This window comes from Macaca nemestrina, chromosome 9 (assembly GCF_043159975.1).
Source record: "Macaca nemestrina isolate mMacNem1 chromosome 9, mMacNem.hap1, whole genome shotgun sequence".
NCBI lineage: Eukaryota > Metazoa > Chordata > Mammalia > Primates > Cercopithecidae > Macaca > Macaca nemestrina.
This window is the reverse complement of record NC_092133.1, coordinates 83,077,330-83,091,753: the sequence shown is the minus strand read 5'-3', so window position 1 is coordinate 83,091,753 and position 14,424 is coordinate 83,077,330. Positions and strand designations below refer to the sequence as shown.

Here is a 14,424-nt window from a genome sequence, read left to right as displayed (position 1 = left end):
TGCAGCAAAGTCCAAATGACAGTTAAAGATCTTAAAAATCCCATCTATAAGACCCTGCAAGATCTGGCTTGGCCCCATTATTCGCTGTGACCACCCAGCCACAAACCTCCTGTTTGATTTATGTCAACTTTTAGAATTCACTCAAGCTTATTCCTGTCTCTGGGTCTTTTTGAATGTCCAGTTCCCTTTACTTAGAGTGCTATTTTCTCACTTAAACACCTTCATAGCACACAAAACCTCTCAGTTGCTGCACTTCACACAATCATAACTTTATTCTTATTTACGTATATATTTGCTTGAAATCCATCCCCTGCTCACAGAATACAGGTATCTATTTGGGACAATATCAGAAGTACTTTCATATTTGTTAAATAAAAGATGTATATGGATTGTTATCTTTCATTTTCAGAAGCGTTAGTGATCATTCTACATTAAAAAGAACATTGTGTTCCAAGTTGGAAATGCTTCTAAAATGAACTAGATTTAGTGCAAAGTTAAAGTGACTTTATGTATCATTTATTATAGAATCCTTTTGTAAATTTTGTTGTTTTTTTTGAGACAGAGTCTCACTCTGTTGCCCAGGCTGGAGTGCAGCAGCCAATCTCAGCTCACTGCAACCTCTGCCTCCCCAGTTCAAGCGATTTCCTGCCTCAGCCTCCCGAGTAGCTGGGATTACAGGCATCTGCCACCACGTCCAGCTAATTTTTGTATTTTTAGTAGAGATGGGGTTTCACCATGTTAGCCAGACTGGTTTCGAACTCCTTACCTCAAGTGATCTGCCTGCCTCAGCCTGTAAGTTTTTAAGTCAAGATTTTATAATTTACATAAAATGTACCCTTTTTGAGAAAAGTGCAACAAGCCTTTGACAAATCTGTATCATGTAATCACCAATACCACAATTAAAATACAGAACATTTGGCCGGGCGCGGTGGCTCAAGCCTGTAATCCCAGCACTTTGGGAAGCCGAGACGGGCGGATCACGAGGTCAGGAGATCGAGACCATCCTGGCTAACACGGTGAAACCCCGTTTCTACTAAAAAATACAAAAAAACTAGCCGGGCGAGGTGGCGGGCGCCTGTAGTCCCAGCTACTCGGGAGGCTGAGGCAGGAGAATGGCGTGAACCCGGGAGGCGAAGCTTGCAGTGAGCTGAGATCCGGCCACTGCACTCCAGCCTGGGTTAGAGAGCGAGACTCCGTCTCAAAAAAAAAAAAAAAAAAAAAAAAAAAAAAAATCAGAACATTTTAATCACCTAAAAAAATTTTCACTTTTTGGCTGGGCGTGGTGGCTCATGCCTGTAATCCCAGCACTTTGGGAGGCTGAGGCGGGTGGATCACCTGAAGTCAGGAGTTCAAGACCAGCCTGGCCAACATGGTGAAACCCCGCCTCTACTAAAAAAAAAAATACAAAAATTAGCTGGGTGTGGTGGCGCATGCCTTAATCCCAACTACTTGGGAGGCTGAGGCAGGAGTGTAGCCTTTTGTGTCTGACTTCCTTCATGTAGCATAAAATACTTCTGAAATTCACCCACTGTTACTGCTACAGGTGTTAGAAGTTGTTCCTTTTTACTGATGAGTAGTATTCCACTGTATGAATGTACCAGCATTTGTTTATTCATTTACCAATTAATGAGCTTTGGGGTTGTTTCCAGTTTATGTCTATTATAAATAAAACTGCTATCAACATTCACATTCAGGCCTCTGGTGTGGACAAATTTTCATACCTCTTGGGTAAATAATTAGCAGAAGGATTGCTTCATTGTACAGAAAGTATACCCTTAACTTTCCAGACAATTGTCAAACTGTTTTTCAAAATAGCTATACCATTTTGCATTCCAATCAGCAATGTATGAGATTTCTAGTTGATCTACATCTTTGTCACCACTTAATATTGTCAGTCTTAGCTATACTAGTGGATGTGTAGTAGTATCTTACTGCGTTTAATTTGTATATCCCTGTTGATGCTGAACATCTTTTCATGTGCTTGTGTGCCATTCTTTTATCTTCTTCGGGGAAGTGTCTGTTCAAATCTTCTGGCCATTTTTTTAAAAAATTAGGTTGTCTTATTGAGTTGCAAAAGTTCTTATATATTTTGCACAAACACCCTGTATCAGATCTGTTTTGCCAATCTGTGACTTGTCTTCTCATTTTCTTAACATTGTCTTCTAAATAGCAGAAGGTTTAAATTTTGATAAAGCCTGATTTATCATTAAAAAAAATGATTTGTGCTTTTTATGTACTGAGAAGTCTGCCCAAGGTCACAATAATTCCTTTGGACATTTTCTTTTAGAGGTTTTATACTTCAACTTTTACATTTAGGACTATGCTACATTTCAAGTTAATTTTGTATACAGAGTGAGGAGGTAAGGGCTGAGATTAACTTTTTGGTAAATGGATTCCCGATTTTTCCTGCACCATCTGTTAAATGGATTGCCTTTTTCCAACTGAATTACTTGGGCACCTTTTTTTTTTTTAAATCAATTAACCATATTAAGTGCATGTTCCTTTCTAAACTCCATAATCTGTTCCATTCATCGATACATCTATCCTTACACCAGTACCAAATTGTGATCATTATCGAGCTTTACAGTAAATCCAGAAATCAGGTAGTGATTCCTCTTTGTTCTTCTACTTCAAAATTGTTTTGGCTCTTCTAGTCCTTTGCATTTCCATATAAGTGTTAGAATATACATCAATTTCTATAAAAATTTGCTCTGATTTTCATTTGGATTCAAATGAAATTACACACCAATTTGAGGAAAACTGAAATCTTAATACTGAGTCCTCAGATTTATAAACATCTCCACTTATTTAGGGCTTTATTAATTTCTTTCAGCAATGTTTTATAATTTTCAGTGTGCAGGTCTTGCATAAATTGTTAGGCTTATTCTAAATATTTCATGGTTTTTGATGCTATTTTAAATACTGTTTTTATAATTTCTTAATTGTTTGTTGCTAGTGCATATAAATTCAATGATATTTGTACAATGACTCTGTATTCTGCAACCTGATAAAGTCATATACTGGCTGCAGTAGTTGTATCATTCTTGGGATTTTCTACATAAACAATCATGTTGTCTGCATATGAAGGCAGTTTTACTTTTACCTTTCCAATTCAATTAGAGTTATTTAATAAGATGAATTTTAAAATTAGAGATCAGAGTGGGTGCGGTGGTTCATGCCTGTAATCCCAGCACTTTAGGAGCCAAGGTGGGAGGATCACTTGAGGCCAGGAGTTCGAGACCAGCCTGGTCAACATGGCAAAACCCCATCCCTCCAAAAAAACAAAAACCAAAAAAATAGCCAGGCGTGGTGGTGCATCTGGTAATTCCAGCTACTTTGGAGGTTGAGACAGGAATTGCTTGAACTTGGGAAGCAGGGGTTGCAGTGAGCCGAGACTAGGCCACTGCATTCCAGCCTGGGTGACAGAGCAAGACTGTCTCAATACAATTAAAATAAAATAAAGTAAAATGAAATAAATAAACTAAGAAGAGATCAGTTTCTTTCATCGAATACAATTAAAAACTAAAACCTATCTGGATATCTAGCGTTCATAACACAGGTCCTCTCAAATAAGAGTTCCTTCAACCCATAAATTTGAGTATTTCCATATATAAATGAACCTGCTGGGATTATCTTTTTTTCTCTCATACCAAGAATCAGTCCAAATTTGTTGGAATTTATTTGTAATCCCCTTTAAAATTATTTTTTATTGAACTATGTTTTGGTGGTAGTATATTGAGAGAAGCATCCTCTCTAAGAATATCTGTTGAAACTTCTTTTTTATTTCAGAATCTGAAATAGTTACAGTTCCCTCAATCAATCCGTTTAACCTTACAGATGCAAGGAATCTTATACCTGATTCCTCTTTAAGTCGGCTGGTAAAATGCTTAGAGCAAAACTTGTGAGCTAACTCTTGCCTTTCATATAGGACTCCGTGATCTAACTTCCACCGACCTTCTCTGTAGGACTCGGTTCCTAACCTTGTTTACAGCTCTATCTTACTTGCCTATTCTATTTTTCTTGGTTCATATTTCTTATTTTTAGCTAATTTCACCTTGCAATAACGCACACCTCTTTCTAAATAAGGAGAAAAAAATGTGTCCATTATTGTTCCCTGATCTGCAATAATTATACTGTCCACCATCATGAGGACACATTCTAAATCAACACACCATTCATGTTTATAGGAACTTTCAACTTACCAATAAAGGTAGTCCAGACCCACTACCAGAACTTTGTGACTGGTCAATAAGGTCTTTTAGTGATTCTCCAACTGGAATAAATGCTTCATCCTGTTCCAAATCACGGTTGTAACGACGTCTGCTTGAGATGCTCTTGCAATAATGTCTTTTAAAAAAGCAGAAAACAATCTACATTAAAAATGAAAAACTATAAAACCCTAAGGTTAAGAAAACCTTGAGATTCTCTATACCGTTATCCTTCCCTCAGACAAAATCCTATCCAAATTAGCCTTATCGTTGGATAATATATCCTGTTAAATACATCTAGAAATGGAGTTCAGAGTTCCATGTATCATGTTAAAATGGAAAGATGTCTATGGTATATCGGCATGTAAAAAGAAACTATCAAAATCAGATGTGAAGTGTCATCCTAGCTATAAAAAAAATACGACTTCAAATAATCACAATATACATTTCCTTACATTCCAACCCAAACCTTGAAGTCATATTTTCAGACTTTTGCCAACTTGATAGATATGAAACAATGCCTTCTTTTAATATGCTTTCCTCTGGTTACTAGCGAAATTGAATTTTTTTCCACAGCTCAGTTTTTTTTTTTTCCTGTGAACTGCCTATTCACATTTTTAACAAATACATATTTTTTGAGATAGGATCTAGCTCTGTTGTCCAGGCTGGAATGCAGTGGTATGATCTCAGCTCACTGCAACTTCTGCCTCCCAGGCTCAAGTGATCCTCCCAACTCAGCCTCCTGAGTAGCTGGGACTACAAGCACGTGCAACCACGCCCAGCTAATTTTTTTTTTTTTTTTTTTTTGTATTTTTAGTAGAGATGGGGTTTTGCTATGTTGCCCAGGATGGTCTTGAACTCCTGAGCTCAAGTGATCTGCCATGTTGGCCTCCCAAAGTGCTGGGATTACAGGTGTGAGACACTGTGCCTGACCAACCTATTTGTGTTTATTGCACATTATTCAATTGAAGTGTTCCCTGAAGTCTTCTCCTTATTGATTTGTAGGCGTTCATTATATAATCTGTACACCAAATGTTGACAATTGTGTTTCAAGCATCTTCTCAGTCCGTGATTATCACAGCATTCTCTTTATGGCATTTTTATGTTGGTTTTTAAATTTCAGTGTAGACAAATTAGTTAATCTTTACTCTTTTTGACATATGCTTTTGTCTCTTAAGACAACCACTCAACCCTAACGTCAAGAAATACATTCTCAAGGTTTAAATTTTTTTTTTTTTTTTTTTTTTTTTGAGACGGAGTCTCGCTCTCTAACCCAGGGTGGAGTGCAGTGGCCGGATCTCAGCTCACTGCAAGCTCCACCTCCCAGGTTTACGCCATTCTCCGGCCTCAGCCTCCCGAGTAGCTGGGACTACAGGCGCCCGCCACCTCGCCCGGCTAGTTTTTTGTATTTCTTAGTAGAGACGGGGTTTCACCGTGTTAGCCAGGATGGTCTCGATCTCCTGACCTCGTGATCCGCCCGTCTCGGCCTCCCAAAGTGCTGGGATTACAGGCTTGAGCCACCGCGCCCGGCCGATTCTCAAGGTTTAAATTTTTTTCTTTTCTTTTTTTTGAGACAGGGTCTCACACTCTTGTTGCCCAGGCTGGAGTGTAGTGGCGCGATCTCGGCTCACTGCAGCTTCAACTTTCTGGGCTCAAGTGATCCTCCCACGTCATCCTCCCAAGTGGCTGGTACTACCGGTGTGTTCCACTATGCCTGGCTAATTTTTGTATTTTTCGTACAGATGAGGTTTCACCACATTGTCCAGGCTGGTCTCAAACTCCTGGGATAGGGAGTTGATTTGAGCATAGGAGTTTGAGATGAGACCAGCGTGGGCTCAAAGGAGTCTTCCTGCTTTGGCCTCCCTAAGTGCTGAGATTACAGGTGCAACCCACTGTGCCTGGCCTGGTTTTAACATGTTGATTCCCTCATTTAGTCGTATGGTCCACTCAGAATTTATAATATAAAATGGAAACTAAGAAACAAATTAAAGTATTTTCCATATAAATAGCCCAATGTACTTAATGATTTTTATAATTTTATTTTTAAAACTTTATATGGGTAATTGACTCAAATGGTTTAAAATTCAAAAGGCACAAAAGGGTATATGGGAAAAAAAAATCTTCCTCCCAGTTCTATCCCTAAGCTGTCAAGTTCACGTCTAAGGAATTGCCTATTCATACTTTTAATAAATACATATTTTTTAAGATAGGATCTAGCTCTATTGTCAGGCTGGAATGCAGTGGTATGATCTCAGCTCACTGCAATCTCTGCCTTCCAGGCTCAAGTGATCCTCCCACCTCAGCCTCCTGAGTAGCTGGGACTACAAGCACGTGCCACCATGCCCAGCTAATTTTTTTTTTTTTTTGTATTTTTAGTAGAGATGGGGTTTTGCTATGTTGCCCAGGACGGTCTTGAACTCCTGAGCTCAGGTAATTCTCTAAGGAAATATTCCCTATTTCTTTAGAAACAAAACTACTTCTGGTCTCTCTGGTTATCTTCTGGAGAGACACCGATGCCGTTCTGCATCTTGCTTCTTACCTGGGGTATCATTCCACAGAAGTACACAAGTGTCACCTTTTTCTTTAATGGCTAGATAGTGTTCCACTGTATGGCTGCTAACCATTCACCTACTGGTAATATTTATTTTTCTTTTTCTTTCTTTCTTTATTTTGAGACGGAGTCTTACTCAGTCCCCCAGGCTGGAGTATAATGGTACAATCTTGGCTCACTGCAACCTTTGCCTCCTGGGTTTAAGCAATCCTCCCTGCCTCAGCCTCCCGAGTAGCTGGGATTACAGGCAACTGCCACCACATCCGGCTAATTTTTGTATTTTTTTTTTTTTTTTATTAGAGATGGAGTTTCACCATGTTGGCCAGGCTGGTCTTGAACTCCTAACCTCAAATGATCCACCTGATTCAGCCTCCCAAAGTGCTGGGATTACAGGCGTGCACCACTGCGCCTGGCCACCTACTGGTAATATTTAGATGGTTTCTAGTCTTATTGCATGCAAGTGTGAAATACAATTTTCTACCATATCTGTAGTAGGAATTACTGAATTTGGAACTTTGATGGAGTGCCCTACTGACCTCCTGAACGGCTGCACCAGTTGGAATCCCTCCACCAACATATAAGAATGCCTATTTTCCCTACACCTTTATCCCTACCCTTGTGTTATAAACTTTTAGAACTCAGTTTTAAACTTTATCAAATTTTATATTTATAGAACTTAATATTTAATTTTATCAAGCATCTTTATTCACCTACCTTTGAATGTCATACAGTTCTCCATGGCTTGGCAATGAAAAAGCCATCCCTTGTCTCCTCTCCTTCTCCTATCCAGTTTCCACTTCTTAGAATAAAGAATTGTGACTTTTTGAAGGTTATTTAACATTTACCTCATTCTTTTTTCTTTCTTTTCTCTCTTTTTTTTTTTTTTTTTTTGAGACAGGGTCTCACTCTGTCACCCAGGCTAAAGTGCAATGGTGCGATCTCAGCTCACTGCAACACCCGCCTTCCTGGTTTGATCAATTCTTGGGAACCCCAAGTAGCTGGGACTACAGACACACACCACCACACCAGGCTAATTTTTGTATTTTTAGTAGAGTTGAGGTTCTACTAGGTTGGTCAAGCTGGTCTTGAACTTCTGGCCTCAAGTGATCCACCCACTTCACCCTCCCAAACTGCTGGGATTACAGGCGTAAGCCACCACACCTGGCCCTCATTATTTCTAAATCGCATCCTTACACTGACATTTTAAGTTTTTCAGTATTAGGCTTTAACTATTGACTTACACTGGGGAATATGAAAATTTAACTGATCATTTAACACCCTGCGGCTCCCCAAAACAGAAAATACTTCCATCCTCACCTCCTCCTTACAGTTATATTATTTGCTTAGCTCAACATTCAGTGCTTGTATTATTATGGCTACATAAACTCTATCTACACGCGGCCCTCACTGTATAACATGACTATTGTTTTCTTTCTTGCACACCCTCTTCCCCCCGCCCCAGAGCACAGGCAAAGATCCATTACTTCCGAGCCTCTTGGGGATGTAGAGGAAACGTTCCCTGTGCCCTGACCAGGTTAAGATCCTCTGATGCTGAGGAATAGGAGAAGATGACACCTTCCTCTCTCCTTGTGGGCACAGGATCCTACAGGAGGACCACAGGGAGGTCAGCTACCTCTGTGGGAGGAGGTGCAAGAGCCCTGAGGAAGCTGCACCCTTCAGGTCTAGCAACACAGAACCTACCTAAGGACAACAGGCACGCCCCCCTCACTTTCCACCTGTCCTCTAATGTGAATAACACGCAACAGCAGATGACTTCTGCAGGAGGAACAAGAACATGGACAGTGACTCCCACAGAGGTGCAACGATGCAGTAAGAGCTGAAAGCTATGGGGGAAGTAGGAACTCAGAGAAAAACACTTCCTTCTGCACCCAAACCCCGACTCGAAGCAAACGAACAGCAGCCCATCGCTGAAGGAATTTGAAACTTTGGGTCTAGCACAGACCCAAACACTAAACAAAACCTTAACCCAAATTGACTCCTACTAGACTGAACACCTCCTGCTTATCAACAGTCTAAGAGGAGGTGTGCCCATTTTCAGGAGTATGTCTCTATCTCAATGTCTGTTCTTCTTTGTAAAACTGATGTATAACAGCTGTACATATTTTGGAGGGTACATGTGATATCTTACGCATGTATACAATGTAAAATGAACAAATCAGAGTAACTGGGATAGCCATCATCTCAAATATTTATCTTTTGTTTTTCTTTGGGTGGGGAAGAGGAGGCAGGGCTCCTGCTGCTTGGGCTGGAGTGCAGTGGCGTGATCTTGGCTCACTGCAACCTCCGCCTCCTGGGCTCAAGCAATCCTCCCACCTCAGCCTCCCCAGCAGCTGGGACCACAGATGTGTACAACCATGCCCGGCTAATTTTTGTATTTTTTTGTAGAGATGTGGTTTCGCCATGTTGTCCAGGCTATATCTTTGTGTTGGGAATATTACAATTCTTCTCTTAAAGACTAGCTACTTTGAAATACACAATAAATTACTAACTATAATTTTCCTACTGTACTATCAAATACTAGAACTTATTTCTTATATTAGTAATTGTAGTTTTGTGCCTCTTAATCAACCTCTCTTCATCCATCCAACTTCATCCAACCTCCCTCCCTCCATCTTTCCTAGCCTCTGGTATGTTATTCCACTTACTACCTCTATGAGATCAACCTTTTGAGCTCCCACGTATGACTGAGAACATGTAGTATTTGTCTATGACTGGCTTATTTCACTTAACATAATGAACTCCAGTTCCATTCATGTTACTGAAAATAACAGGATTTCATTCTTTTTCTGGTTGAGTAATATTCCACTGTAGAGATCACATTTTCTTTATCCATTCACCTGCTAAAAGACATGGGTTGATTCCACATCTTGGCCATTATGAATAGTGCTTAAACATAGGGGTGTGAACAGGCCTTCAATATACTGATTTCTTTTTGGATATATACCAAATAGTGGATTGCGAGATCATAGGGCAGTTCTAATTTTAGTTTTTTGAGGGACCTCCGCACTGTTCTCCATAGTAGCTGTGCCAATTTACATTTCCACCAGCAGTGTGCTGTGGTTCCCCTTTCTTCACAGCCTCTCCAGCATTTGTTTTCTTTTTGATAACAGCCATTTTAATTGGGGTGAGGTTGATATCTCATTGTGACAATCTCTGCTATTCTTAACATGATGTACAACATCCAAATAAACTTATGAGACCCACTAAAAAGCAAGGAAAAATCACTCACTGCCAAGGGGGCAGGCAATCAAGAGGACCGGTGGCAGACAGCACTTGTGCTGGAGCTGCCAGGAGGGCCTTTCACAGAACTGTGATTAAAAGGGGAAGGCACCTGGTGAAGGTGGTAACAGGAATACACAGATGGAGAGTCTCAGCAGAGAAATGAAGTCAGACAGGAATGTGAAAAAGGGAAAACATGCTATCAAAGATGAAGAATTAGTTTGATGAGCTCAACAGTACCCAGCTCAGATGGACACACGTGAAGAAAAAAAAAATCTATGCATTTGAAAATAGGTAAATAGAAGTTACCTGAACTAAAATACAAAGAAAAAACGAGTGAGAAAAACTGAAGAATTAAAGAGCTGTGGCACAACACCAAATAATCTCAAATATGTATAATTGGAGTCTCAAAAACAGAAGAGACAGATAAAAGCACAAAGTGTTTTTTAAAAAATAGTAGATAATTTTGCAATAATAATGAAAGATAGCAAACCATAGATTCACTAAGCTCAGTGAAACCCAAAGCAGAAAAAATACCAAAAAAGAAACACACATATACTTCTAAAGGTATTATAGCTGAGTTGTTTAAAATGAAAGATAAAGGGAAAACATTAAAGGACGCCATGAAAAAAATTACATACAGTACACATCAAAGACAAAATGTATGTCAGAAGGTATGCAAGTGGAAGATAATGAGTGACAGCTTTAAGGGAAACGAACTCGAGCCCACCCAGATTTCTACAGCCAGTGAAAATACCTTGGGTAAATGAAGGCAAAAGACTGCAGACAAAAGCTGAGAGGACTTAGAGCCAGCAGACCTGCACTACAAGAGGTGAAAGAAATTCTTCAGGCAGAAGGAATACAGTATCAGATGAAAACTTCTAAACATGTATTTAGAATTAAATACATGGAGAGTGCTGAAAGTAATAAAAATACATGTACATATAGGACATTTTTTTCTTATTTTTAATCACTTCGAAAGCTGATTGGCAGCTCCTTTTTTAGGTAGTTAGAAAATGTTTATGTTCTTTCTTATGAAAACATTACTTGGCAATTTTTCTTTTTCCTGTAATCACTGCAATTTAAAAAGTCATTCAATTCTTAATATTTAACTCCTGTAGGACCAGGAGTCCCCTAAAGACAATGAGGATAAAGGGTCCATTATAAAGCCAGAAGCAGGCTTTTCATCTGACAAATGCATCTGTGATACTATTTCCCAAGTAGAAATTCTGGGCCAAGGGTGGCTGGCAAACATCAACAAGAGTGAGTAAGTATCCCCTGTGTGCCAAGCATGAGGGACACACAAGATTAACCATGGGCACCTTTCAAGATTCAAGAGGAAAGTGGCAATTTAAACAGCCAGCCAGTTGATCATCAATATTAATGGTTAAGTAATCTCTGCTACCACTGAGATTCTTGTTGAATGGAAATGCAGACTTTTGGCAAATAAGCATGAACAAGTAAATGAATACTTGCCAATGTAAAGAAAAATGCAAGATAAAATTAGTAAGTGTTATGGGGGCAGATCACAGGATCTAAGCAGTTTGAAGGATTAAAGGAGCTACAAAAGAGGATGCCAGAGGAAACAACCAGGAACTGGCGTATGGTACGGAATGATGCCTCGTCCACAGTAAAGGGAGGCCATGGTTCCAGAGAAGGTTTTAGAGAAGGTATCAGTTTTGAGGGTCATGGGTCATGAATGTAAATGTGAATGGAGAATAAATTGCAGACGTATCTAAATTGGAGGAAAACAATCACATCAAAAAAAGGGAAACAAAATATCAATGAGGCAAACAAAACAGACAAACCTTAATATGCTGACGGACAGACCTCCCTTTAATCTTATCCTTTTACGGTTTGCTATGGAGAACAACTTGTGACTTGTTCAAGTTCAACTAAATATGAATGAATATTCCAAATTACAGACTGTGTATATCTGATCAATAATGAATCTTCACATAGACTCAACTAGCACATGAAGTTCAAAAGCTAAACAGGGCAGTCACAAAGTTCTATGTAGTATTTAGTTTAGAACTATAAAAAAGCCTACACGACCAGTTCCTGATGTCTGAGCGTATGTTCTGTGAAGTGTTATAGGTCACCCACTTGAGTGTCCACAGCCTGAGTCTCAGATGAGTGGTATTTTTTGTTCATCTTAAAAGATATTGTTAGTTTGTGTCAGGGTCACTTGGATCCACTTCCAGCTCTTCATTCTCTTATGTGGATTCTTATCTCCACCTGGCCTGTCTTCCCTTCACATTTCTTGTTGGGTAGGTCTAAGGGGGCGGAGTTCTTTCAGGTTTTCTGTATGACTGGAAGTCTTCCCATTACCTTCATTTTTGAAGGATATTTTCTCTGGCTATAGAATTCAAGGTCTGTGATGTTTTTCTTTGGGCACTTTAAAGATGCTGGTTGACTATCTTCTTGAGCGCACTGTTTCCAACAAAAGGTCTGCTGTCATCCTCAACTTTGTGCCTCTGTAGATAATCTGCCTTTTTTCCTTCTTGCTTCATTTAGTATTTTCTCTTTATTATCGGTTTTGAGCAATACGATTATCATGTGCCTTAATGTAGTTTTCTTCATGTTTCTTCTACTCAGGGTTTGCTGAGCTTTCAGATATATGGGTTCATGGTTTTCATTAAATTTGAAAAAGCTGAGTGCGGTGGCTCACGCCTGTAATCCCAACACTTCGGGAAGCCGAGGCAGGTGGATCACTTGAGGCCAGGAGTTCAAGACCAGCCTGGCCAACATGGTGAAAGCCCATCTCTACTAAAAATACAAAAATTAGCCAGGCTTGGTGGTACACGCCCGTAATCCCAGCTACTCAGGAGGCTGAGGCACGAGAATCGCTTGAACCCAGGAGGTGGAGTATGCAGTGAGCTGAGATTACACCACTGCACTCCAGCCTGGGTGACACAGCAAGACCCTGTCTCAAAAATAATAATAATAGATAAATTTGAAAACATTTGATCATGATTTCTGTATGTTTTTCGTCCCTCCTCTCTTCTGGGAACTCCAATTATATCGATATTAGGCTATCTGAAGTTGTCCCGCAGCTCACTGATTCTCTATTCATTCCTATGTCTTCACGTTCACTCATCTTTTCTTCTACAGTGTCTGTCACCAATTTCATCTAGTATATTTCATCTGAGATATTATAGATTTCATTTCCTAAAGTTTCATTTTGTAATGATCTTTTACAAAATCTTCCATGTCTTGATTTAACTTTTGTACATATAAAATACAGTTCTAACAACTATTTTAATGTCATTGCTAATTCTAAAGTCTGTATCAGTTCTGAATCAGTGGTTTTGATGGCTTCATTTCTTTCCTCATTATGGGCCATATTTATATGTATTCATTTATTCACAGTATTCATTTATTGAATGGCAGATATTGTGAATTTTACCTTGTTGGATGCCAGATATTTTTATATTCCTATAAATACTGTTGAGTTTTGTTCTAGGATACAGTGACTTAGAAATGGTGTGATCCATTTGGGACTTGCTTTTAGGGTGAGACCAGAGCCATGTTAAGTCTAGGGCTAATTATTCCCCACCACAGGCAAAATCCTCCTGAGTCCTTCAACCAAAGCCTATGAATTATGGGGTTTTCAATTCTCACAGCTGGTGTGAACATAGCCTACTCCCAGCCTTGTGTGAGCACCAAACACTGTTTCCTCAATCATTTCAGGTGTTCTTTCCCCAGGCTTGGTAGCTTCCTCACAACTCCTCGAACTGAGACAGCCTGCTGGCTACACCTGGGCTCCCCTTGTGATGCCCAACCCGAAACTCTGTTCAGGGAGAAGGTGGGCAATCACAAGGCTCAACTCACTTGGTTCCTGTTTCTCATAGATCAGTATCCTTCACAGCCTGATACCCTGATTGGCAGCTGTTAGTATACAGGTAGGGTTTACTGATTATAAGCTTCACTGTAATATAATCTGCCTGGACCATTTCACTGGGCCCTAACAGTAGTATTTTTAGGTTTCATCTCTTGGGCTGAACAGATTTCCCTAAGAAGAAACATCCTATCTATTGCTTAGAGAGCACACACCTGTCTGATAGGCTTCTTTACTCTGTGGCTGAAGGCACTGCAGGCAGTCTGAAGACACACTACAATGAAAAGTGTAGGTAGCTCTGCGGTAACGCAGCATGGAAAAAAAAAAAAGAAAAGTACAGGTAGCTCATATTACAAAGGGCTGATTTCTGAAATATAAAGACCTTCTATAAATCAAAGAGAAAAAAAATCTATGCAATTCAAGAGAAAAACAGGCCTCCCAAAATGAACACAAGATTTAAATAAAAATATAGATGGCTCTTTTCTTAAAAGAAAATTAAAAGCATACTCAACAATATTTTACTATATACATTATAGGCCAGGGGCGGTGGCTCAGACTGTAATCCCAGCAATTTGGCAGGGTGA

The 14,424-nt window shown here is 39.6% G+C and overlaps 1 protein-coding gene across 4 annotated transcripts in view; it reads right to left on the bottom strand.

Moving 5' to 3' along the window:
* Positions 1-14,424, bottom strand: part of LOC105495979 (bone morphogenetic protein receptor type 1A) — a 169,928-nt gene that overhangs the window by 11,689 nt on the left and 143,815 nt on the right. For 3 of the 4 annotated variants that reach the window (XM_071069846.1, XM_011765989.2, XM_011765988.3), the window contains exon 7: positions 4,203-4,347. In XM_071069846.1, coding sequence (XP_070925947.1) covers positions 4,203-4,347 — 145 coding nt within the window. Of the gene's footprint in view, positions 1-4,202; positions 4,348-8,460; positions 8,536-14,424 lie in introns of all 4 variants that reach the window. The other variant, XM_071069847.1, reaches the window with a different exon arrangement.